Source organism: Culex pipiens, chromosome 2 (genome assembly GCF_016801865.2).
Source record: "Culex pipiens pallens isolate TS chromosome 2, TS_CPP_V2, whole genome shotgun sequence".
In the NCBI taxonomy this organism is placed as follows: domain Eukaryota; kingdom Metazoa; phylum Arthropoda; class Insecta; order Diptera; family Culicidae; genus Culex; species Culex pipiens.
Window position 1 is genome coordinate 152,299,070 of NC_068938.1, and position 25,953 is coordinate 152,325,022.

Consider the following 25,953-nt stretch of genomic DNA (forward strand, 5'->3'; position numbering starts at 1 on the left):
TCGTTTTTCTTGGAACGTCAAATACGACGTACGACAAGACAGCACGATGGACTCAGCAAGGTGCACAAAAGTACCGCGAAAATGTGATCTTTTTGTACTTTGATTTTGAGTGTAAACAAATTGATTTTTTAATTCATTGTTGTTTTGTGTTTTGTGTAGCCGGGACCGTGGTGTAGGGGTAAGCGTGATTGCCTCTCACCCAGTCGGCCTGGGTTCGATCCCAGACGGTCCCGGTGGCATTTTTCGAGACGAGATTTGTCTGATCACGCATTCCGTCAGACGGGAAGTAAATGTTGGCCCCGGACTAACCTAAAAAAGGTTAGGTCGTTAGCTCAGTCCAGGTGTAGGAGTCGTCTCCCTGGGTCCTGCCTCGGTGGAGTCGTTGGTAGGCAGTTGGACTAACAATCCGAAGGTCGTCAGTTCGAATCCCGGGGTGGATGGAAGGTAAGGTGTAAAAAGAGGTTTGCAATTGCCTCAACAATCAAGCCTTCGAACACCTAGTTTCGAGTAGGAATCTCGCAATCGAGAACGCCAAGGCAATGCTGTAGAGCGAATAATTTGATATTTGATTTGATTGTTTTGTGTATTGTTTTCCAACGTTTCCAACTAAGAAGAGATCCTGCCAAACAAAGCTTTTTGCCGAATGGTTTTCTGCTAAACGACTTATTCGGCCCAATGAGTTATTCTGCCATTTGTACTATTCCGCTAAACGACATTCTGCCAAACGACTTATTCGGCCTAACGAGTTATTCTGCCATTTGTACCATTTCGCCTAATGACATTCTGCCAATTGATTTTCTGCCGAACAAGCTTTTCTGCCAAACGTATTTTCTGCCGAATGACCTTTTCTGCCGAATGACCCATTCCGCCGATTGTTTTTCTGCCGTTCGGCTTTCCGCCGAATGTCATTCTGCCGAATAATTTTCTGCCGAATGGCCCAGTCCCGCAAAAAAGGGTGATTTTTGCATAACCTCAAAGGCCGGATCTTTTTGCTTACGCGCGAGAGTCGCGCAGCATGCGTAGGGATTTTGGTCCACGCGGGGGATTGGCAGCCACACCCCCTTGCATGCGTATCGCCCGGTTGCCACATTGCTTAAGCAGTGTCTGCGTCTCTTCTGGAAAAAAATCTGTATTGATTATGTTGCTGCATCATTTTGTCTCGACAAAGATTTACACGAACTTTTTAATTTTTTTTTATAACTCATGAGACTTTTCTCATTTGTTTTGGAGAGTTGGCAAAAAAAAAATTGAAAGTTGCTGTTCAAGTTAAATCAATAATTATAAAAAATAAATAAAAAAAACTCTTAAATTAATTTGTAAATACAACCTAAAATACAACATAAATGCGAGGAAGGCACCAACCACCTTAAGGTGGATTAAGTAACGTTTTTTGGTGTAATTTCATTACTCATTTTACATATAAATTAAGTTTGAAATTACAAAAACAAGAGGTAACGTTTAATTATATTTTTTTCATCTTTGCAAAATTAAACTTTGATGTTTTCAAAACCAACGCAACATTATGGTAGGTAAGGTTGAGAATCAATTATGGTACTCTACTAATCCAATGAAACCGAACCCATGACCAAGCGTCGCTGCTGATCGCGGAGCGGAGCACGCAATCTTAGATCGCAATCGCGTTATGGCGATCAACGCAGATCATAATCACGAGTCACGGTCGTAAAAGTTTAACCATCTCGTTTGGAGCACCGGTCGAAGGTTGACAAGTGCCGCAAGCCGCCACAGGATATGCACACACGACCACACTGTGTCGCAGCCCAGAGATCCAGTTTGGTCAGTTCGGGTCTTTGGAAGAGTTCAACGGGGGTTAATCTCGTATACAATAGGGTTTACCTATTGTTATAGCCGGTCTCGCGCCCGGAAGTGTTTTGGTGGAAATATTTTCGAGAGTCGGTATGAAAACTGGTTCTTGTAATGGTTTGACAAAGGATTGTAAAAGATCAGTTAGGTAACCTTAGGATCTCTATGGAAATCGTTAAACTCTTAACGAGTGTTCCGACGTTACTTTAACATAAATTTTAATAATTTGCGAAGAGTTGGTAAGACTGGATTTATGATAAAAAATCTTTTAAAAAGAGGAAGAGGAAGATTTTATATTTCTAAAATCCTGATTTTAAATGCGTCCATCAACGCGTCTGCAATTACGCAATTTCGCCTCTTATGACGGTTGAAAAAGCTTTTACCGCGCGACTGTATAGAATTAGCTTCTGGTAGCACTTTTCACCCCCTTTTTTGTTGCGAAAACACAGCTTTTAAGGGGAGGTGTGTCCTTTGCGCGCAAAATGCGCGAAAGTACCACAGAAGACTTTTAAGAACGGCCATGATGACCCTCTCTTTATAGAATTACAAAGCTGGCGGAAGAAAGGGGCGGTTGCACCTCTCCTCAAGAATCATGATAATTGCATTAAAATTGCTTGACCATCAAGAAGAGTTCGCGGGGCAATTATTTAATAATTAAATTGAAGTGCACGAATCAGGAAATGACGTTGATTTAATAAAAAAGAAAGATGCAAATGGAACAGTCATAAACGGCTGTGCCCTAAACAATTGGTATTAATTATGCGATCGCATCTTCAAACATGGTAACGATAATTGACCTCATCAACATCCATGAAAGGTGCCGACTCAGGGGTTGGTTGTTTGAAGACAACTTTTTGTGTAGTTATTGTTGTGGGTTTCGTTCAAAGTCAATGCCACATAGGCCACGCGGATCAGGAAGATCATCATGCTGTACGGACACGTACTTGACCGCCTGTAGTGAAAGACAGACAAGATCTGTACGACACCTCTCAAGAGTACCTGGTTAGTGTTTCATTGACGACGTCTGCCGAATATCTTAATAATTTAGACGAAGAAAAAAGAGTCATGTACGACGTACTGCTTTTCAACACCAGATGCGCCCGCAAGGTTAAGGTCGGCCAGCAATTACATTGTTAGGCACACACATGTTTTGCGGTGAAGGTGGCCGCGGCAGGTTCAACTCGAGTAAGCCGAAAATTAGGCACTGTTTGTGGTGTGATTATCGAGACTCGCAGCAGGATGCGATTTCACTGAAAAGTTTGTTCTCAAAGGTCGATTCTACGTTCGTCACGTCGAGTGGATTGACGCAGAAGTGTTTGCGGTCGTGTGACGTCTTGGCGTTGGAGAGCATTGGAGTTGACACGGATGCAAGAAATTGTAATTGGGCACTTGAGGAAGTCTGCCCCGGTGGAGTTGCCAGAAAAAACGGGGCAAAAATTAATCATTCAAGTGCATATCGAACACCTGTTTGTTGAGATCTCTCGGGGTGTTTGGTTTTTGTGTCTTTGAAGAACACTTCAAGTTAATTTGAGTTTAGATAAATCTAATTGAACACCTTATTTTAAGCTACATGAAAAAAAATGTTTATCGATGAAATCGAGTCTACGCAAGACTTTATTTTATGTAAAAAATGATTTTAAAACTTAACTTATTCTTTATTTTTCTTTTACAGGTTATCGACCCTTATCAAAAGGTAAGTTAAAACCAAGTTAAAATTGTTGTGAGCATTAAAAAAAATCTTTGTTAAGAATGACTAAAGACAATTAATGCCAGAGGCTTGAACAACTTATGACTACTATTTTTATGATCAAATATTTCAGAATGTAAAACTTTTCGAGACTCTTATTTTAGTCATGAAAAGTAAGCAATTTAGCACAAAAATTAATCTATCGGTGTACAAACTAAAAGATGTCAAATCACCGGGATGTGAGTGTAGTAATAAAAGAGTAAAATACAACTAATCCGGAAACTGTCATTTCCCACCAACTTCGTTTTTAGTAGCCAACTGTTTAACTTTCGTCTTCAAAGCATGTTTATTTGTTTACAACCCCATCAATAAAATACAAACACGCCGCCGGTCAAAACAACAATTTTCACACAAACTTGCATCAAATTCAACGAACTCCGCTAGTCAACTTGCAACTTCATCACATAAAGAGTCCAACTTTCAAGGCAAACCCGCTCCGTTGCATATTCGCTGAAAAGTTCAGTCTTATTTTGACCGGGAAAGGGATTTGAAGGTTGGACTAATTTCCAGCATTTCAATGAGAACTTTAACATAAATAGGAGATAGTTAAAAAAAACTTTAAAAATGATTCTTAAACTTAGTAAATTGTCTAACAAAACATTTTTTAACTCATTTATCTTGATAATTTAAGACGTTTTCAATTGTTCAGCCAGATTTACTCGTCGAGGTTCTTGAAACTTGTTTATGAATGGTGGAACTTTTTATCGTCTTCGACAATTTGTTACCATGTGGTCCTTTCACTTTCGGCAAAAAGAAGCAAAATAAAATAAAGTTCTGGAATGCACCTGACGATTCAATGAGAGGCACTTGTTTCTTTTTTCATGAGTTGGAACCATTGAAATTGGAAGTGGTTTCTTGAGTTGTGCGAAGCAACTGCGGTAGGATCTTAAAAAAGCTTTTGTTGTTGATGGCGTTGTTGTCACTTTGCGCTGGAAAGGGTGATTTTTATGTTTACTTGTTTGCTGATGATGGCTAATTGGCCGAACTAGCGCAAGCTAGTTGAGAATCTAGGGCAAGTTGGTGAAACAGGTTGGCCGATTTGCTTTTTCTTACACAATGTCTTGTTATTTTGTTTTCGGTGTAATTCTTATCAAGGTTTAAGAACGATTAGTATTGAGTTGGCGTCCAATTTCATGGGTTTACAAAAATACCTGGAAACGGGATTTTTTCAGCAAATTTCTCGGTAATTCCCGGGATTTCTAGGTTCTGATTAATATGTTGGAACAAAATTGTATAAACCAGCAACTTTAGTGGTTGAAGTAATGTGAGGATCAATTAATGGCTTGACTGCTTGTAAAAAATTGCACTGCCTCAAGAGAATACGTTTTTGTAAGAGCTGAACCTTTGAGATGTTTTTTGTTGAGAAATACTATTTTTGTATCAAAGTAATTGTAAAGTGAGTAAAATGAATCCATGCTACACAAACATAACATTGCTTTCAAAGAAGTCCTGTGACCAGTTCGATCATGATTAAAATTGACACAAGTTAAAAGAGAACAAAAATAATTATTATGGAATTACGTTTGTAAAGCTTTTTATTTACCTTGGAAATTCATTTTGATTTTTTTTAACATAAAACTTTTTTAAATTAAAAAATAGATTAACATCATTCCACAACCAGGCCTTCATTTTTTTCATATTTAACCCACTATCGTTCCATAAAACTTTTACTTCAAACTGAGATTTCTCCATTCAAAAACTTTTAAACAGATTGAACTTATTCTTCTGCACAACCCTTCTTGATATATTTAAATTTTCATTTAAATACGTCAAATGAAACCATTTTAATTGCCGAATTGATTCTACGACTCGAGTTTTTAAAAGCAATTTTTTAAAGAAAATACCGTATCGTATAAGTCTAAAGTTTTTTTTTTAAGATCCTATAAACATGTGAGAGACAATAGCTTATAGTAACTTAAAAAACTCTAGAAGTTTTCTGTTTGATGCATTTTCTATTTTTTTTCTTGTTTCCGCATTGTTGATCCGACTTTTGGTTGTTAAGATATTTTGATAATGAAAATTGCGGAAAATACTTATTTCAAAAACTGTTCAAATATTCAATATTACGCCTTTGATAAACTTGATTCCAAAATGTTAAAAATATTATTTTTTAGAAAAGATCAGAATATTTCACTAATGTTTCACTTTTTCACATTGAATATTGGACTATTAGTTTCGGAGATATTGGTGCTAGAAAAAAGCCTGTTTTGATAAGACTTTAAAAAACTTCTTTTTTTTTTAATTTGTTGGAAATTTGCTCTACTTTTCGACTAAAATATTTTTAGGAAAGGACAATCATAGAATATCGAAAAACGGCTTTAAGGTCAAACATTTTTTTTTATTTTTTTTTCCAAACAACACATTTAAAAAAAATCACAACATGGCAGAAAAAAAATGTTTCCATACTTTTATATCATAAAAAATTGCGGTTTTTTGTCCCCTTTAGCACACAAAAAAATTCAAAAATTATTATATCTGAAAAAAATTCCGTGTTCCATTTTTTTCTGAATAGCCTACAGCTTTGCGGAAGATACCAAACCGAACAGAAAATTCCTTCAAAGAATACAGATTTTCAAATATTTACGTACCATTTTTGTATGGAAAGCTGCCAAAATTGAATGGAGCCTTGAAAGGGTGAACCAATGACACACAATGAGAGGCACCGAAAAGGCCGAATTTTCTCGTGAGTTTGGGCAAAATAAAAAAAAAAAAACAAAAATTAAAAATGTAGCATCATTCCAAAATTTTACCTCTTCCGCGAAATTGTGCAAAACCTCCAATTCTAAATTGCGATATCCCTGGAACCACAAATCGTAGATGGTTTATCAAGGATTCATTTTGAAGAAACTTGCAACATTGATTGATATTCTTGAGATTACTTAATTTAGTAACATTTCAAAAGAAGTAGCAATTTAATTTTTACTTTCATCAGGATTCCTCAAAAGATTACCACTGATAAATCCGCAAAACAAAATTCAAAAAATCTGGCATCTGAAGACCAAGGCCATGACCCAGTTTCCAGCGCAAAAAATATGCAAAACCATCCGTTTGCATATCCCGACGACATCGTCGTCGTCGTCGCATCAAATCCGGATCTGTGGCAAAGTTTTCAGCCTCCGCATGGAATGAAACAACTCCACAGCTGATTCAACTGGATAAGGTTGATGATGCAACAAATGGCACCGGTCCAAATCGGCAATGAATCAACCTGCAAATCCGTTCGATTCCGTGGAAGATTTGCATGAAATTTTGCGTGCCAATTTCCATACGGAGCCTTCGTCGTCATAGGCGACGAACCTGCCTCCAGTTTTAAGAAGAAAAAGAAAAAGATTGGTGCGTTCTTGCGAAACTGGTTTTCGCACCGTCGTCAGCTGAGAGGCTCTGGTAATTTAAGGTTTTCTTGTTCGAAGGTGGTCGGGTGGAAATGGAAAACCACTTTAATCGATACCACCCCGCAGGCCAGGTCTGAATGCCACCATGCTCAAAAGTGGAATTGGCAAGATCACTGATCTGCTTGCCGTCTCGGAGAGCTGGTTGATCTACGTGCCAATTGGCTCGGGCTTATGAGTTGAAAGTTGTTAGAATTTCCCAAGCTTGGCTGTCGATACCAGCCGGCCTGAAGAAAAACCTTTCGAAACACCGCCCGGTCGTCCTAGTCCACACGCGGTGAACGATCTTGCCACTTTGTCACTGGGTTCGTGCGCCGCGGTTACCGTACTCACTGGCTCACAAGGTTAGTTTGTACTTAGTTAGTACACAACATGCCCTGCAAGTGGTTCTGCGGTTGCAAATTTCCATTTAAAGTTACGACCATCACTGGTTAGGAGAGACCATGGAACCCCCTCCTCCTTCTTCTCTAACGGTCATTACGCAGGGTTGACTGCGGTGTTGGTTGTTGACTTAGGTTAGGATTGGTTGGTACTTACCAATACCCGGCCGAAACATGCCAATCGGCATGCCCCTGCTGTTCTGCCGGACCACGTCCTCGGCGATCGCCTTGGTGAATGTGTAGGTATTTGGCCACTTGTCCAGCAAGCTGTTTGGTTTGGGGGGAAAGAGGGGAAAGGGGTAATTTAGTGTGGTGGTCGGTCAGCTGACAGGATGTGGTGGTGTGTGATTGAGCTTATTGAGCGGGCAAATCCAAGGTTTTGGTAATTAAAAATGTACTGATTTGATGATATAGTTAAGAGTCGTTTGTTCAAATCAATCTGTGACTTTTAATTTTCAATCAATAAAAATGGTTAAATTTTGCTCTCTTTATTTTGAAATTTTAAAGATATCAGCTTTTTTTATGATTTTGGTAAACTAAAAATATATTTTTATGGTTTTAGATAAAAAACTTCAAAATTTTAGGAGTGTAAGGGAGATAAATAGTTGGAAATATTTTTGTAACGGTTTTGTCACAAAAAATTACCAAAACATAAATTATCAAATAATAAATAAATAAATTATGCCATAAAACAACATAATAGAATATCCAAATAAGTTAAGTAATACTCTACGTTTTTGCAAACCGACTTCTCCTTGTATATTTTTTATTTGGATGAACTTTGTCTGTGTATTATCTACACCCAAAGTTACAGATCGAGGGGATAGTCCTCCTGAAAAGAAACGTACTATTTTGCGAGAGTAAAGACCTCTCGCGTGTTCATTCGTTCATTGAAACAGTTCATCCTATTGAGTGGCTTATATGGACAAATGGCCGCCACTTAGTCACCGAACCATGGTGGCCCATACGGCAAAGGCACGGTTCAATAAGCCGAAGGTCTTGGGTTCGAGTCTCGGTACCGGTACTTTTTTTTTTGATAGATGAACTTTTTTGGAAAATGAACCCATGAGTAAAGTACTCTCGGTAATTTCGGGATTTATCCTCTCCGTCCGCACACAGTACCATTTTACTACCGAATCGTGTTCTTTATCCTGTCGTATGCCGATGCCCAGTTCTGGGTGTATGTTTGAAGAAGCTCCTTTGCATAGTTAGTTTGTTTTCCATACTTATTTTCATTAATATTTTGGGAGATAATAATACAAAATGGACATGTGAATATTCAGAATTCTGTATCTTTACAAAATAAAATAAAAGTCAGGAATAAGTACATCTTCTATGTCAGAAAAAAATACGAATTTTTCATCAAAATATTGTAAATTTACCACTTTTCTGTTGTAATGCCACTATTTCAGTCTAAATTGAGGTACATCATAAACATCATAAAATTCCTTCCGAATTCACACAGGCTGGCACTTTATTTTAAAAATGTAAAGTAATTTTCCATTTTTTTTAATTGACACCTAAATGAATTTTAAAAATTGTGTGACCAATGATTGTATACGCGACTTATAAAAAAAAAAACAAATGTCCGGAACCAGATTTAACACTATTCTGAATATAACGCATAAGATGCATTTTTTTGTCCTTAATAAAGAAACAAAAAATCTCAAACAAAATTTTAAAATAATTTTGTCAACCCTCTACAAGCCAACCATCGCCCATAATCCATTTTCAATCAAAGTTTGATGTTTAAAAAGCATTGGAAAGAAGAACACCTTAAATTTAAGAAAATTTTAGGGTTGGAAGTTTCACTTGTTTTATATGACTTTGCCAATGTTTTTAAAATGTAATTTTTCTGGGATCAACTTTGGCTGTGTTTTTCACTAACATTTTCTATGTGTTTTGTAAAAATAAGTATGCAGTAATTTTTGTTATCTCCCAGTTATTGTTGTGCATTTACTCATTTTTCTATAATTTAAATGACAATGCTTTCGTTCTATAGCAGAAATTGTGACAAACAAGAAAAAAAAAATAATGACAAAGTGGCTGTAAAAAACATAAAAAGCTTAAGATAATGATCACGGTAGAATAAGCAAAATACTATCATAGACAAACATAAACTAAACATGACATAAGCAAATAAAAATACTAAACATGAAACAAGGATAACTAAATACAAGAGAAGTAATGTTTTTCGTAGAACAAAAGTTGCTCAAAATCAAAACAAGGTAAAAATAAAAAAATCGAAAAAAAATTGGGCAGTAGAGGACTTAAAACTTCATCATCCCGGTACGGGAATCAAACTCACGACCTCTGGATTAGAAATCCAATACGCCGTTAGTTGAAACACGCCCCCTACCGCCAGGTTTATTTTTGGAATTTAAATTTTAGTGATTCAAAATGAAAACAAAAAATGAGATTTTTTTCCGTGTATAATAAAACTAGTGATTTTGTATGAAAACAAGTTTGCCAAACTAAAAAAATTTAACACAATTGGGTCCTAGAATTAGGCTTAAATTTTTGATATTATTGTTCACAACGATAAAGCTTGTTTTTCTGAGTACAATAACCCTTTGTACGACCGCAAAGAATTTAAAATTGATTTTCAAATCAATTTAAAAAAATAATAACTTTGCGACCCTTCTGGACAGAAAACATCCCACTTGACAGCTCGTTCAAGGGGACCATAGTTGATCATTCGAAAAATGTTGTCTAGTCATTTTTCATGCATTTAAATGAAAAAAAAAAAAGATCAGAAATGGTTTTAATCGTGTTTTACCGTTATACATTTACACAGGACTTTAGGAATTTAATCCGAAACGATAAATCACTGAGGTCACAATAGTTTTCTTGCTCCACAACTGTGACAGTTTAAAAACATGCCTAAATTTTAAAATTCCCAGCACACTTTCAAGCATAGAATGGTTAAATTAGTTAAATATGAGAGGTTGATTGTTACGTCACCAAATTTGGGATTTTTTTTATTGAATAACATAAATATTCCTCGAGTATTTTTGGGTAGGTTAAGTTTCATTTTTAAATAAATTATCCGATTGCATTGTAAACATTAGATGTGCGACAAAATGTCGAAAGACAAAAGATCGAATGGACAAAAGGTCGAATTCCAAAAGGTCGAATGGAAAAATGGTCGAATGGACAAAACGTCGAAAGGACAAAAGGTGGAATTTAAAAAAAGGAAGCTAATAAAACTTTTAAAATATTCTTCAAAAAAAATTCTTACAAACAAATTCGATTTTTTCCTGAGAGTTTATCTACTCTTTTAGTAATGATCTTTTTTTTTCAAATAAACAGAATAAACTCCAAACCATATTTTGATAAGTTTTCCATTCCATAAAAAAATATTAGTTCTTGTAATAATGTTGTGTAATAATATTGTGAGTTGTCCTATTCTTTCGAACATAAGCAGTTTAAAAAAAATGCGACTGCTAAAAAAATATCCCAAAAAAAACCTATTCTTGATTGTCGTAATATTTATGGGAGTCTTTCCATTCTTTCAAAAATGAGCAGTCCTTTGGAAAAAAAATGTTCGACTTCTAAAATATTTTGGAAGTTTATTTTTATTTAAAAAAAACCATTCTTGATTGTCATAATATTTTTGTGAATTTTCCATTCTTTCAAACAAGAGAAGTTATTTGAAAAAGAAAGTTCGACTTCCAAATATTTTGGAAAAAATATTTTGGCCAAATGGCCGATCGGGAATGATTCCTCTCAGAGCCGCTCAGAACCGCATCCTGAGATATAGATTTACGGAAATTTGCACATCTATTTTTTTTTTGGAAAGCTGCCAAAATTGTATGGAGACTTATGGGGATGAATAAATGTTTTTCAAAATGCCCTCTTTGCTAAATAAAAAAAATACAAATAAAAATACTTTCGGTTTTTCAAACTTAAAAATAATTTTATGTAATTGTGAAGGTCATTGCTAATTATATTTCTAAAGACGTAAAAGCTTAATTTTTTTCTTCATAAATCCATTGATATGCTGCAAATTTTCGACAGTAGCATAATTGTAATGACAAATATAGCATTGTGTGATCCTTTTTGTTTTGAAGTTTGTAAAATCAGGCATGTTCGAGGTCGAGGGACACGAACTTTTAATTAAATTTGTACAATTCTAATAAAAACTAAAAAAACTTACGAAGTAAGTAAGCTATGTTTTGTAAAATAGTAAATGGATAGAAATATGCCTGTACACAATAATTTTGTTTGGTGTTTTGATAGCAATAACCAATCACCAATCTCTTGTACAAAAAAACTTTGAAAACAGTTCGGCATAGATGAAAGAAATCGTCGTTGGCGAAGTTTGACTGCGTGTAATTTTAAGAATACAGGTTTAGCATACACTCAACATTTTCAAACAAATTGTGAATATTAATGAACACCGCTTGACCAATTAACATTGAATATTTGTCTCAAACGTGCGCATTCGTTGACCTCCCTTAGGCGGATACTGCAAATTTTGCGAAAAATCGCCAAAACACTCCGAAATTGGCTTGTCTAGTTTAACGATGCTTGTCCAAATAGAACACCTAGGTGCCATTTCCCGCTCATCAAACAGTTGACCGTACTGAGTATTACTCACATTGGCGTGATGTTCTCCATCATGGAGTCGCTGACGCAGTCCGTCAGTGTGATCATCTTTTTGGAGTCCAGCGGCGGCTCGTAGAACCGCTCTTCCACCTCCTTCTGCGGGCACTGGGTGTACGCGGTGGACACGTAGATGACCGACTTGAGGTGTTTCATTTCGTAGCACAGGTCCAGAATGTCCCGGCAGGCTTTGACGTTGATCTGCATGGCCGTCTTCATCTTCTCGTCGAACCGCACCGTCGCGGCCAGGTGGAACACGATGTTGACCTGTTTGGGTGGGGAAGAACGAACGGGGAGTTGGTTTTTTAAGGTACTCGGAGATATTCAGGGGAACTTACGTTTTCCACAAGGGTTTCCCGGTCGGAGGAACCGATGCCGAGGCTCGGAAGTGTGCAGTCTCCGGCGATGGCTCGGATTTTGTGGTCGTACTTTGGGCAGGCTTGCTTCATTTTGTTGAACATCTGCGGTCAACGGGGTAATTGGGGAATTAATTTTCCGAAACTCCGTCGAACCCTCTGATCAATACTCACGGCATCTTCGAAGATTTCCTCGACGCGGGAAAAGATGTCCTTTCCGCGTTTACTCCGGATCAGCAGGAATATGTTTTCAACGCCCGGACAGCTGGTCAGCAGTTTGTATATGAGAGCTGAGGGTACACAAATTAGAAAAGGGAGGGATTAGGAAACCGGTTAGCAGGTCCAAATCTGTCGTTCTGGTTGTGTTTTATGGAACCAGTTGCTATCGCCGACGGTTATCATATTTCTCAAAATAAGTTTTATGAGATTCCTTCTCTGGCCACTATGAGGGATTGTAAACTAGGGTATCTGTGCCAAACTTGAGCGATTTTCATACAAAAATGATTGTTCCAATACAAATAATAAGTTCAGAATACTCAGAGGTACACAGAAAAAAAATCATGGTAATATTACATCTAGGAAGGGGTACATCTTTTATGTCAGAAAAAAGGTGTAATTTTACCTCCGGAAATGTGTAATTTTACCACTTTTCTGGTGGTTTTTATCACTTTTTCAGTCTAAGTTGAGGTAAAATTACATCATTAAAAGAGGTAATATTCAACGTTCCAAAATTACAGCTTCCAAATTTACATAATTTTTTTTCTGTGTAACAAAAATTGATGTCAAAGAAAATTTAACTTAAACCACTTTGCCACCAGTTGTATGTAAATTTTATCGATATTCCAAGTTCTTAGAATTTTCAACATGTGTGACTCGTTATGCACAGAAAGCTTTCTAACTGTGTAATAAGTCACCGATTCCAAAAAGTGGTCAATTTCTCAGATCTCGCGATACCCGCGCCTAGGCCAATCCCTAAGACGCGGTGGACAAAGCCAGTTATCATCGAATGTTTGCACGAACGCCGCCGGTCGTTAACCAGATGTGTACGAAATCGCACCGCGAAGTCTGTAGTGGTGCCCTTGACGACAGTGTCCGGGGAAGGTTTTTTGGGGTTATTCGCCTGCCGTTTGGCGGTGTAAAAGTTACCTTTACAACAACTGGTCGAGAGAGAGATCGCTTGAATTGCCATAAATTTCCATAATTTAGTAAGCCGAGCGGAATTTATCATCCCCAGGTGTGTGTGTGGCTGGGGCTGGAAATTTGGGTCCAAGCGGTGGTAACGGTGACACCATCGTCCTACGTTGTAAGTCCTAGGGTTCCGGAGGACCCGAGTTGGGGTAGATACCAAGGGAAGGACCTGGGCATACCGCACTTTAATTTGGTATCCACATTTTCGCACATCAATGACAGCTGAAGAGCAAAGCAGAGTATGATGCTATTTTTTGGTTTCCCCAAGTTGTTCAAAATAATGGTCAAAGTAACCTCAAAAATACCACATTGGGGTATTTTGATATTTTCAAAATTGACTTGATCTGGCGTTGTTCTCATGGTAATGTTGGTATTCTATACCCTTTTTGATACTACATTTTGGAATAACTATGTTATTGTCCCTGCTTCGGGGAGTGAGATTTACCATATTGGACTCAGGTGGCGATTTTTTGGATTTCACTTTTTTCATACATACCAGTTTTTTATTTGTATTTAGGGGTGTGTGACCGCTTTTTAGCGTTGGCCTGAAGAGATTGAATCCCAAAATGGAAATATATGGCGTATTGAGGTTAGGCTCTCATCCTGCTCGGTAAATAAAGATTTTATGATAACATCGTAGATTCATTTTTATTTGAAACTTTTAGCTCAGATTTAAAAACAGAACAATTGCCTGTGTGGATCAATCGGACTTTTGTGTAAAATTTGCCAATTTTTCATGAAAAAAGTTAAAAATAGTTTTTAAATCTCTGCCAAAAAAAAAAAAGCTTCAAAAAGCAAACTTACGGGAAATTGGACGAGCTTTCCGGTAAAAATATTTACGAGACTAAAAAACCAAGTCTGTCATATAAAAATTGCCAAAAACCACCAAAAAATCAGTTTTTTCATCATTTTTATTTTTAAAACCGCTGTATCTTCCCAAGGATTGGACTTAGGACAATGGTCAATATGGAGACTTTTATGTAAAATTGTCTGGGGAATCGATTCCCACTATCGGTTTTTACAAATTTTGACGTTTAGACCACTCTAAAAAAAACAGTTTTAGTAAATGATTTTAGTATTTTTTTAGGAGTGACATACCATCCTGCATTTTTCGTGAATCTTTTTGTAACATTTTAGGCTATTTCCTCAAAAAATTTGAGCGAAAAAAATCGTAACATCACCTTGTGATTTTACATTTAAACTTATAAATCAAAAAATCTCATAGATGTGGCGTGTATTTTTGTTTCAGTGTATTTTTTTCAGAAAGCCCGTCCAATTTCCTACAAGTTTGTCTTTGACCACTTTTTGATACGATGCAACGGCTTCGAGATACAGTAATTTTTAAATTACAAAATACAAAAATATTTAAAAACCTTACACCCTTCTCAAATGTTATTTTCGAGTACTATTGGCTCCATATACACAAAAATGGCTTATATAGACCAAGGATTACATGTCTACAAAGTTTCATTGAAATCGGAGAGGGTCGGGTACAAAATAACCAGAAAAATTCCGGATTTGAGCTGGAATTGCTCCTGCTGTGTGAGTTGGTGGAGAATGGGTTGCAATAACAAAATCGTTTTTCCAACACAGCAATTTTACGGTTCATTTTAGGGTCAATTATTTATGGGAATTTATGTGGCAAAACCAATCTTTAATGATTTTTTTTAATTTTCCGAAGCTTTCGAAAAAAATATTTTCAAGAAAGGTCACTCATTAAATAAAATCGATAAACTACAAATTTTTAGTTAAAATCAAAGTTAAAATTGCCATTTTTCGAAAATGGTGCACTTTATCAAAATTTCTGAAAATTTATTTTCAGTTCCTCTCCGACCCAACACTATATTTCGATTTTACATATCAATGTGTCAACACACTTTTTGTGTTAGAATTTTTTTCATAAAAATCATAACTCAGCGGCGAATTTTTTGGCCGTATTTTCCTATGGCTTAAATGTTGCGTGTATCTGTATCTCAAAACTGTTTTTTTTTATAAAAAAAAAGTCCATTTAAAAATCGCCAGCATTTTTTCCGAGTACCTATTTATCTAAATAGCCCTCATAAATACCGAAAAGTTTGCCGAAGACACCAAATCGATCAGATAACATTCAAAAGAAACAGATTTTGAAAAGATTCACTAACAATTTTGGTATGGCCAGTAGCCAAAATTGTATCAAGACATGAATGGGTGAACCAAAGACACAATACAGCTTCTTTGGTCACAGGGAAGGTCCCCAAAAAGTTTAACCAAATAAAATAAGTACAAATAAAATCAATATCCTTAATTTGGGGAGAATTGCTCTCTAAAAAAACATTAAGTATGTATACATCATCCTACTCTAATTGCTTGTTTATTGTTGGCTCATCAGCACGTTGGCCTTGAAAAACAGCTTGCAAAAAATATTTTGCCCGTAATAAATTGATAAATAGCTTAATTGGAAGTGATTTAAAAAAAAAATCTTCTGTTTGCAGATTTCCTGAAATAATGCAATTAGCGAATTTTTCTCGCCGACGAAAGTGAGACGTGGCAAATCACGATTGCGAACCCAGAACCCTAAAAAACATTTCTAAGTTTTTCTTCAAAAAATTTTAATATCTCTCAGATAAATTGAAACTCATAATTTAAAAAGTACACAGCAAAAAATTGTGTAAAATTGGAAGGTGTAATTTTGGAAGTTGAAAATTACCTCTTTTATGATGTAATTTTACCTCATGTAAGACTGAAAAAGTGACATTACACCAGAAAAGTGGTAAAATTACTCATTTTCAGAGGTAAAATTACACATTTTTTCTGACATAAAAGATGTACCCGTTCCCAGATGTAATATTACCATGATTTTTTTTCTGTATATTTTATGTAGAGTAAAACATATTTTTTTTCTGTATATTTTATATAGAGTAAAACATACATTTTCGTCCCGCCCGTGTGGATCAATCGGACCGCGCACTGACTCACAATCCAGAGGTCGCCGGTTCGAGTCCCACGGCGGGCGCTCTAAAATTCTTTGTGTAAATATGGGTATCCGGCGCCGTCGCTCCGTGCCATACTTTCAAACACTTAGGAGCCCAGGGCGGCGAAGTCCTTGTAGATAAAAAGGAAGACACTAGTGGTTGGTACTAGCAATGGTGGCCGACAGCTATAAAGTCAACTCCGTTTTTATACATTTTCGAAACTATGCTAAATTAATTGAAGTTCCTTTGTTTTGATTACATTTTGTTTCTGAAACTTGGAAAGTGAGCAAGAATTAAAAAGTTGAGCTTTACATTACATTTAAAAATTGCATCTACCTACTAAACAGTGAAAAAAAAAATGGTAATAATACTTTTGGGAATGAATATTGTAATGTAATTTTACATCTTCAAATTTGTAAAATCAACACTTTTTGTGGTAATGCATTTTTTTAGTCTTGATTGATGTAATATAACATCATAAAAAGGTAAAATCAAACATTCATCTTTTAAACCTTCCAAATTTACACAATTTGTTACTGTGTTCAGTACCTGTTCGGTAATTGGGCTGATCGAAAAATGTTGAGGGGATCGTCAAAAACATTTTTTTTATTCAAAATAGAAAAACAAACAAAGGTTACTTAGACATGTATCCCTCAAATTCAGTTTTGCTCCATAATATTTATGAAATTTCGTTGAAAAAGAATAAAACGACTTTTTATTTGTTCACATTTGATTTTGGAATACGCTCGGTCATTTGGTCATTTATCATTGATATTGTTTGTTGACGTATTACAGCTTTTAAACTGGGATACAGTCGGGTATACAATTATCGAGTATCCAGTTAGAAAGCAGCTCAGTTAAACAACGCCCAGCTACCGAACTAGTACTGTAGATAGTGCCTAGTAAGAAAATGAAAAAAACATTCAATAAATTTTTGGTTGAAATTAAATAATACTCCTTATTCTAATTTTTGAGGAGCGAACTGGTTGAAGGATATGGGTAATTCTCTACCAACTCACACGAAATCGGGAAAAGTTGCCCCGACCCCTCTTCGATTTCCGTGAAACTTTGTCCTAAGGGGTAACTTTTATCCCTGATCACGAATCCGAGGTCCGTTTTTTGATATCTCGTGACGGAGGGGCGGTACGACCCCTTCCATTTTTGAACATGCGAAAAAAGAGGTGTTTTTCAATAATTTGCAGCCTGAAACGGTGATGAGATAGAAATTTGGTGTCAAAGGGACTTTTATGTAAAATTAGACGCCCGATTTGATGGCGTACTCAGAATTCCGAAAAAACGCATTTTTCATCGAAAAAAACACTAAAAAAGTTTTAAAAATTCTCCCATTTTCCGTTACTCGACTGTAAAAAAATTTGGAACATGTCATTTTATGGGAAATTTAATGTACTTTTCGAATCTACATTGTCCCAGAAGGGTCATTTTTTCATTTAGAACAAAATTTTTCATTTTAAAATTTCGTGTTTTTTCTAACTTTGCAGGGTTATTTTTTAGAGTGTAACAATGTTCTACAAAATTGTAGAGCAAACAATTACAAAAATTTTGATATATAGACATAAGGGGTTTGCTCATAAACATCACAAGTTATCGCGATTTTACGAAAAAAAGTTTTGAAAAAGTTACTTTTTGCGTTTCTTTTTGTTTCGTCGTCCGTGTCTGTCGCGGGTGACCATGAACGGCCATGATCGATGACGACCAACTTTTTCAAAACTTTTTTTCGTAAAATCGCGATAACTCGTGATGTTTATGAGCAAACCCCTTATGTCTATATATCAAAATTTTTGTAATTGTCTGCTCTACAACTTTGTAGAACATTGTTACACTCTAAAAAATAACCCTGCAAAGTTAGAAAAAAACACGAAATTTTAAAATGAAAAATTTTGTTCTAAATGAAAAAATGACCCTTCTGGGACAATGTAGATTCGAAAAGTACATTAAATTTCCCATAAAATGACATGTTCCAAATTTTTTTACAGTCGAGTAACGGAAAATGGGAGAATTTTTAAAACTTTTTTAGTGTTTTTTTCGATGAAAAATACGTTTTTTCGGAATTCTGAGTACGCCATCAAATCGGGCGTCTAATTTTACATAAAAGTCCCTTTGACACCAAATTTCTATCTCATCACCGTTTCAGGCTGCAAATTATTGAAAAACACCTCTTTTTTCGCATGTTCAAAAATGGAAGGGGTCGTACCGCCCCTCCGTCACGAGATATCAAAAAACGGACCTCGGATTCGTGATCAGGGACAAAAGTTACCCCTTAGGACAAAGTTTCACGCAAATCGAAGAGGGGTCGGGGCAACTGCTGTGTGAGTTGGCGGAGAATTACCCATATGGTATTTCTCAAATCAAAGTCGAAAAATCTATTCAAATAATCGATTATAACCATGTTCATAGAAATACTTTGAAGATAATTTGAATGAAAAAAATGTCCAGCAACTGCAATTCAACAAATCCTTTGCATAACATTTGTAACTTAAGCTCCCAATAGACTGTATTGTAGTTGCAAGCTTCTTTATTCAGCTTTAGTTTGTTGTGACGTGCCCGTTCATTAAAGGGCTGTTGGCCTTTTTAATGACCGTGCGTGCGTGCGCAGATTGACAACCACTTTTGTTTTCCGATTTGGGTCATAAATTTTGACAGCTTTTGACTTTGATATGCACCCCATGGGCAGAGCAGCGTCAGGTGTCGGTGTGCATTCAGGCTGCCTAACAGGGCTTAATATTTGTCGGTAATTGTTTTATTGTGTAATTATTTTGAATGCTTTTCGAAATTTGTTTAGCCAACAAAGCTGACTCAGCCGGAAATCCCCATATTTTACCGCAGCATCATCCCAGTTGGGCTGAATTTAATGATAACTTTGGCGTCTGATTCAATTAAATTTGAAGTTGCAACAGGTTGCGCAAAGTGGTGAAACTGCAATTCATCTGCAATTGGTTGATCATTCTGATTACGGCTAAAAAAGATTTAAATTGATGACGTTTTTTCAGGATATAACTCAATTATAAACCACAAATTGCAGTTCAAATTTCGTCAGTACATTCAGACAAATTCCGGATTGATCGTTCGATCGGGACAAAGACTGGCAGGGCTTGTTTTTTTTTTGCAGCGAGCAGAATCGTTAATTAGCAGTTTCCAGCTGTTTGAGCATATCAATATTGACTTGCTTCTCCGGTTCCATTAATCCTTCCTCACTTCGGTACCTTCCTTTGAACGGGTTTTTTTTCGCAGCAAATAAAAAAAGTTGATAACATTGAATCGTTTGTTTCGCAAGCTAATTAGTTATCTGAACCAAAGCTGTCAAAACCGTTTGTCTCATTTTCCGTTTGCAACGGGAACTTTTTTTGTGCGATTTAAGAATCTGTACAACAAAAAAGTTGTTTCAGGTGTCAACTTTGCTGAATGTTGTTTGATTATTTAAATGTCAATTTTGACAGTTTTCAAAATGGTTTCTTGAAAGTGTCATTGAACCACTTTTTTCATATCATACACTTGGGCAAACGCCTCATGACTGTTTCTTTTTTTGCAATTTTGAAGTGTCATTGCGATACATGAGCCACAATCGTCAAAAAAGGTTGGTGCAAAACTGACCACCAGTGAAAGTTGTAATTTGCAGCGCGTGATTTCTATCTTGAGCATGTGGGGGAGAGGTACCAATTAAACACTTCATGGTCATCAAGTCTCGTAAAGTATAAGTTGGTGGTCGGTCCAGCTTAACCATTGGGATGAACTAGAAAGATTAACGCTTGACACAGTTTGGGCAATAAAACTTCTTTGCAGTGGAAGCATAAAAAAGAGGACTGAATGACTTTATAGTGTTGTTAATTGTTGTTAGAGATTTTTGCGATTTCTTCCATCGCTATACTATTTTTTGAGCTGTCGTGAATTAGAGCAATAGCATTGAAATTTGAACATGTATTTTGGAAGTAATTTAAGAATGTTGATAATATTGGGCATTTTCGGTTTGTTTTATTTTGAAGCTAGATGTAATTTTTTTTAACCTTTTTTGTAAAAACTATTTTGGGCAACTGCAATTAGTGGATTGCATTTCCGAAAACACCATTTGAAAGGATTTTTAAAGTCAGATGACTATTTGTTTACTAAATTCACCGTTCAAATTGAAAACGAAATTGAAAATTATTACTTTTCGATGTAAGTGTTGAAAAGTATAAATGGTCGGCTCTTGTATGAAAAGTGTCACTTTTCATTTTTTATTATTTGGTAGAGATAAGTACGTCGTTTCATCGTTCGAGAATGACTGGAAAAGTAACCAGTTTTACGACGGATTTGCAAAATAAATAAACGGTTTTCTTTTTTATGTATGCCGCAAATTTCAATTATAATAATCCTTCTTTTAAGCATTAAATTATGTGTTTTCTTTCTAAAAAAACACTGAATTTGACAGTAATTTAGACACGCTTGACTGGCATAAAAGTGATACCTATAGTTTTAGGAAAGTTTTTAAAGAGTCGAAACACTTCAAAAATGAATCGTTGATATGAGATGAATCTTCCTTTTCTTTATATTTTGTTATATTTTTAGATGACATAATCTTTAATTTTGATTGTTTATAATATATTTCTATGAAATATCTAAGAGCAGATTCGAAATAAAATTTTAATTTTACTGCTACTGAATTGGAACTATAAAATAAATCTTTCCAGGTCTGTTTTCATGGAGTTTGTTTTGGGAAAGCCAAAATTTAGTCTCTTGAAGTTTCATAACAACCATTTGGTTTCTTAAATTGTTATTCTTAAGACATTGAAATTTTTTTTCTTCCGGTGAAAAGATAATTCAATCACAAAATCCTAATAAAAAAACCTCAAATGAAAATAATGAAAATATAAATTTACTGAAAACAGGTTAATAAGTTAACAAGGATGTGCACAAAATCAAATGATTTATTCATCCTTCAAAATGTGTCAAAATTTCTCCTCCAATAGTATCAAAATTGTCTCAATAAGGGTGTTCAAGTTCAAATTCAATAGACTGGTTCGTCGTGGAATGATTTTTTTTAAATTTTCGAATCTAACCAGAACAAATTTATTTTTATGTCTTTTCTGCCTCAAAAAAATCCCAAAAAAAAAATGGTACGGTACTGAATTGCAATTTAATTTTATTTTAAAATTTGTATAGTAAAACTAAAACCAAGAAAATTGGTACGGTACTGAATTGCAATTAAATTTTATTTTAAAATTTGTTTAGTAAATTTTTTTTTGTATTTTGCTTTGGGGGTATTATTTGAACTCATTTGGATTTGTTCGATAATGTTTTTTTTTAAATAAAAGTGTATTGAAATAAATGCACAATTCTCATACAAATTTGTCTGCTATAATATGATCCGAGTTGATCAAAAAATAAAACTCATATTTCAAAATAAACCAAATATCAAATCTTACTTGAGGAGTTACATAGGTACATGTAAATCGGCAAAAATGTCAGAGGTTGGTTTGAGCGCAAAAAAAAACTTTAAAAAAATGTTTTTAGGGCATTAACATGTACATTTTCCACTATTAACAGAATAAATTTGAAGACATTTCTCGATTAAATTTTCAAAAGGCCCTATCTGCATAGGAAACCCATGAGGGATAGGTTGTTTTGAAAATCTTCTATATATATAAAAAATTTTGAGAGTTTTGTTCGAACGCGCATCAGTTGATAGCGGAAAGTCGGATCGGAGCGCTCTTTGTTGCGTTGGGTTCGTATAAGTCCAAGGAAGGTTCTTACGCCAAAAAGTTACAATTTTGGCCACTCTGGAACCGATTCCGGAAAATCTGCAGATTGTATGGGAAAAGTTACATAAAATCAAATTTTGATCACAGGTGGCTGAATAAGCAAAAAAGTTAAAAACGTCAACAAACGATAAAAAAAGGCAGAACGAAGTTTGACGGGTAAGGCTTGTTTAATCTAGATTTGGTGGTATCATTGCCAAGATAAAGCTATTTTAAGCTAGCAGTTTCAAAAAATTGATATCTGCACACTGCTTTACCAAATCGGCTCAAAGTGTTGGTGAAGCCTCGTTAAACCGGTCCCGAATGCATGACGAAGGCCGATTTTCAAAAAGTTTATTTAAAAAAAGAAAAAAATATTTTCATGTATTTCATATAAGAGCAATCCTCTGAGATTTCGGTCATTCGATTTTTTTGTATTAATCGGGCTGAAACTTTTTTGGTGCCTTCTGTATGCCCAAAAAAGCAATTTTGCATCATTAGTTCGTTCATATAATTTTCCATACAAATTTGGCAGCTGTCCATACAAAAATGATGTGTGAAAATTCAAAAATCTGTATCTTTTGAACGTATTTTTTGATCGGCAAAGTTGTAGGTATGGATATGGACTACACTGAAAAAAAAGATACACGATAAAAAATATGGTGATTTTTAATTTCACTTTTTCTCACTAAAACTTAGTTTGCTAAAAAAAAAACACTATTTTTAATTCTTTTATTTTCTGATATGTTTTAGAGGACATCAAATGCCAACTTTTCAGATATTTCCAGAACGGGGAAAAAATCTTTGACCGAGTTATGATTTTTTGGATCAATACAGATTTTTTTTTTAAATCGAAATACTGGTCGCAATTTTTTTTCAAATTCGTTTTTCGATGTAAAATATTGAATGTTTGGCCCTTTTGGGATGTTAGTCTTGATTTTTAATTTTTGAAATATTGTTTTCGAAAAGATCGGAAAATTTCACGAATGTTTCATATTTAAACAATGTAAATCGGACCATTAGTTGCTGAGATATCGACATTAGAAATCGGTAAGACTAAGAAAACATCAATTTTCCTGTTTATAAACCTTTGCATGGCAATATCTCGACAACTAAGGGTCGTATCAACAAAGTTCAGAAAAGTAAAATATAAAGAATTTCTACAGCTTTTCAAAAATATTTATTTTCAAAAGTGGGCAAACATGGGCACTAATTTTAAAGAATGAATAACTGCGACTATTTTGAAAAAAGTTACCTGAAAATGGCTATACCTTGAAAACAGTGCTCTTTATCAAAATTGTTGAAACATTTTTGCGACAAATATTTCGATTTTTAAAAAAAATCTGTATTGATTCAACAAACTATAACTCGGTCAAAGATTTTTTGCTCATTCTGGAAATTTCTGAAAAGTTGCCATTTGATGTCTTCTAAAACATATCAGAAAATAAAAAATAGTGTTTTTTTGCAAATCAAAAATTCTTCAAAAGATACAGATTTTTGAATTTTCACATATCATTTTTGTATGGACAGCTGCAAAATTTGTATAAAAAATTATATAAACAAACTAATGATGCAAAATGGCTTCTTTGGGCATACCGAAGGCACCAAAAAAGTTTCAGCCGGATAAAAAAATACAAAAATTAAAATTAAAGGAGAAAGACCGATTCCGTAGAGAAAGACCGATTCCGTAGAGAACTGCTCAAACAATCGCCGGTTTTAGATTTTTTTTACTTTTTAAAATGATAAATTTCAATATCGAGCTTCGTCATGCACACGGGATAAGTCTTGCAAGTTAGCAAATTTCAGCCAATTTGGTCCATCCCATCTCGAGAATCAACTCGGTGTTCAGAGAAAAACGCTCATCAAGGTTGACAGTTCGCTATGCGCATAGCAAAATTTTGAGCATAAATCGTCTCTTACACAGTTCCATCATGAAGTATCATCATGAAACTTTCAGGAGTGATGGAAAATCTTCTTTTAAGTGGATTTAGTTCTGTAATATGAAATTTTGTGATTTTCTTCATGTATGTAACCCTTTAACAGCAGGTTAAAATTATTTTGAAAAAATCCATTCATTCATAAAACAATTCATCCTTGGCGACAACTTGTCCATAATTTTACCCAACTAGTTTGTCAAACTAATGAAACGCGCAAGCAAATACACCCCGATGACGAGTTAGGTACAACTTTCGCATCATCGCATCAAGCGCAGAGGTGTCAATTGCCTGGTACAACGGACGCTGACTGGACCAGAACGGGGATCCGATTCGCTGATGTCTTCATCAGGAAAATGGTGCCGTCGAACGAGAGATTTCATTACTCGTCGGCTCGTCCAAAAGTCTGGCCTGATCGACGTTTCCGAGAAAACTTTAGCGGGCGAGGTGTGAATGAAGAGGGTTTTACTGAATGGATTTTGGGGAAGTCATGAATATATGGTGATTTTTTTCGGGTTTTTGAGCACTTAATATTCTGCATCCGTATTTGCAATGGATCATTTGCGGGTGTAAAACGAGCCTTAGGACTGGTGCGAGTTATTAGCAGGTTTTTTTTATTCTGATTTGCAAATGGGTTCGTGCACCCAACCGGCGGTCGCATGATTGTGATGCATGGCGGCATGAAAGTATATCAGAATCTGCATGAAAACTGTCCTCATGCATTTTTTGCGATATAGGGGTATGCCATTTTTGCCCGTTACCGACAATTATCGACATTACCGACGGCTTTTTGATTGTATTTCACAAAAAAAAACCTTAACAGAACGAGGATTGAACCACCAACTTCTTGGTTATTGATCCGACACGCTACCACCGCGCCATGGACGCTTGATGAAATGAGATTGAAAGAGCACCAACATATGCTTCTCTTTGGAGTGTTGCTCGGGGACGGGCCAGCATTATATGTGTTGGTGAGAACTGCAGATCGCTGAAATGTTTACACGCGGGCAAAAATGATCTACTAGTCAAGGCACGAAATCGAAAAAGGGCTCATTTTCGTGTGTCTAACGGCAAATCATGTAACAGGCCAGGTTTTGATGGATCTAGACTAAATCGACCCCGCTGAGTCCGAAAATGGCGGTCACGAAGCCGAATTCCTTAAGGGAAGCGAGATATTCAAGATGGCGACCAATATGGCGGCTATATAGAGAAGTTAACAATATCACAGTATAAAGGTTGTTCACGTGTCGATTTTAACTAATTTTGGGCCGCTGAACCCGAATATGGCCATGAAAATCGGTCACGGCAATCCAGCAGCGTGTAATCCAAGATGGCGTCCAATATGGCGAAGAGAGAATCTTCAAGTATTTTTAAACAACATGTAACAGGCTTGTGACCGATCAAATTTAACTAATTTGGGGTCGCCGAACCCGAATATGACCATGAAAATCGGTCACGGAGACCCAGTAGCGTGTAATCCAAGATGGCGTCCAATATGGCGAAGAGAGAATCTTCAAGTATTTTTAAACAAGATGTAACAGGCTTGTGACCGATCAAATTTAACTAATTTGGGGTCGCTGAACCCGAATATGACCATGAAAATCGGTCACGGCGATCCTGGAGCGTGTAATCCAAGATGGCGTCCAATATGGCGAAGAGAGAATCTTCAAGTATTTTTAAACAACATGTAACAGGCTTGTGACCGATCAAATTTAACTAATTTGGGGTCGCCGAACCCAAATATGACCATGAAAATCGGTCACGGAGACCCAGTAGCGTGTAATCCAAGATGGCGCCCAATATGGCGAAGAGAGAATCTTCAAGTATTGTTAAACAACATGTAACAGGCT

At 35.8% G+C, this 25,953-nt stretch overlaps 1 protein-coding gene across 1 annotated transcript in view; it reads right to left on the reverse strand.

The window, feature by feature from the left end:
• Window positions 1-25,953, reverse strand: part of LOC120422173 (fatty acyl-CoA reductase wat-like) — a 68,973-nt gene that overhangs the window by 22,615 nt on the left and 20,405 nt on the right. The window contains exons 3-6 of the mRNA XM_039585549.2: window positions 12,476-12,591; window positions 12,284-12,406; window positions 11,941-12,212; window positions 7,495-7,604 (exon numbers count right to left, since the gene is read on the reverse strand). Of these exons, the coding sequence (XP_039441483.1) occupies window positions 7,495-7,604; window positions 11,941-12,212; window positions 12,284-12,406; window positions 12,476-12,591 (621 nt within the window). The remainder of the gene's footprint in view (window positions 1-7,494; window positions 7,605-11,940; window positions 12,213-12,283; window positions 12,407-12,475; window positions 12,592-25,953) is intronic.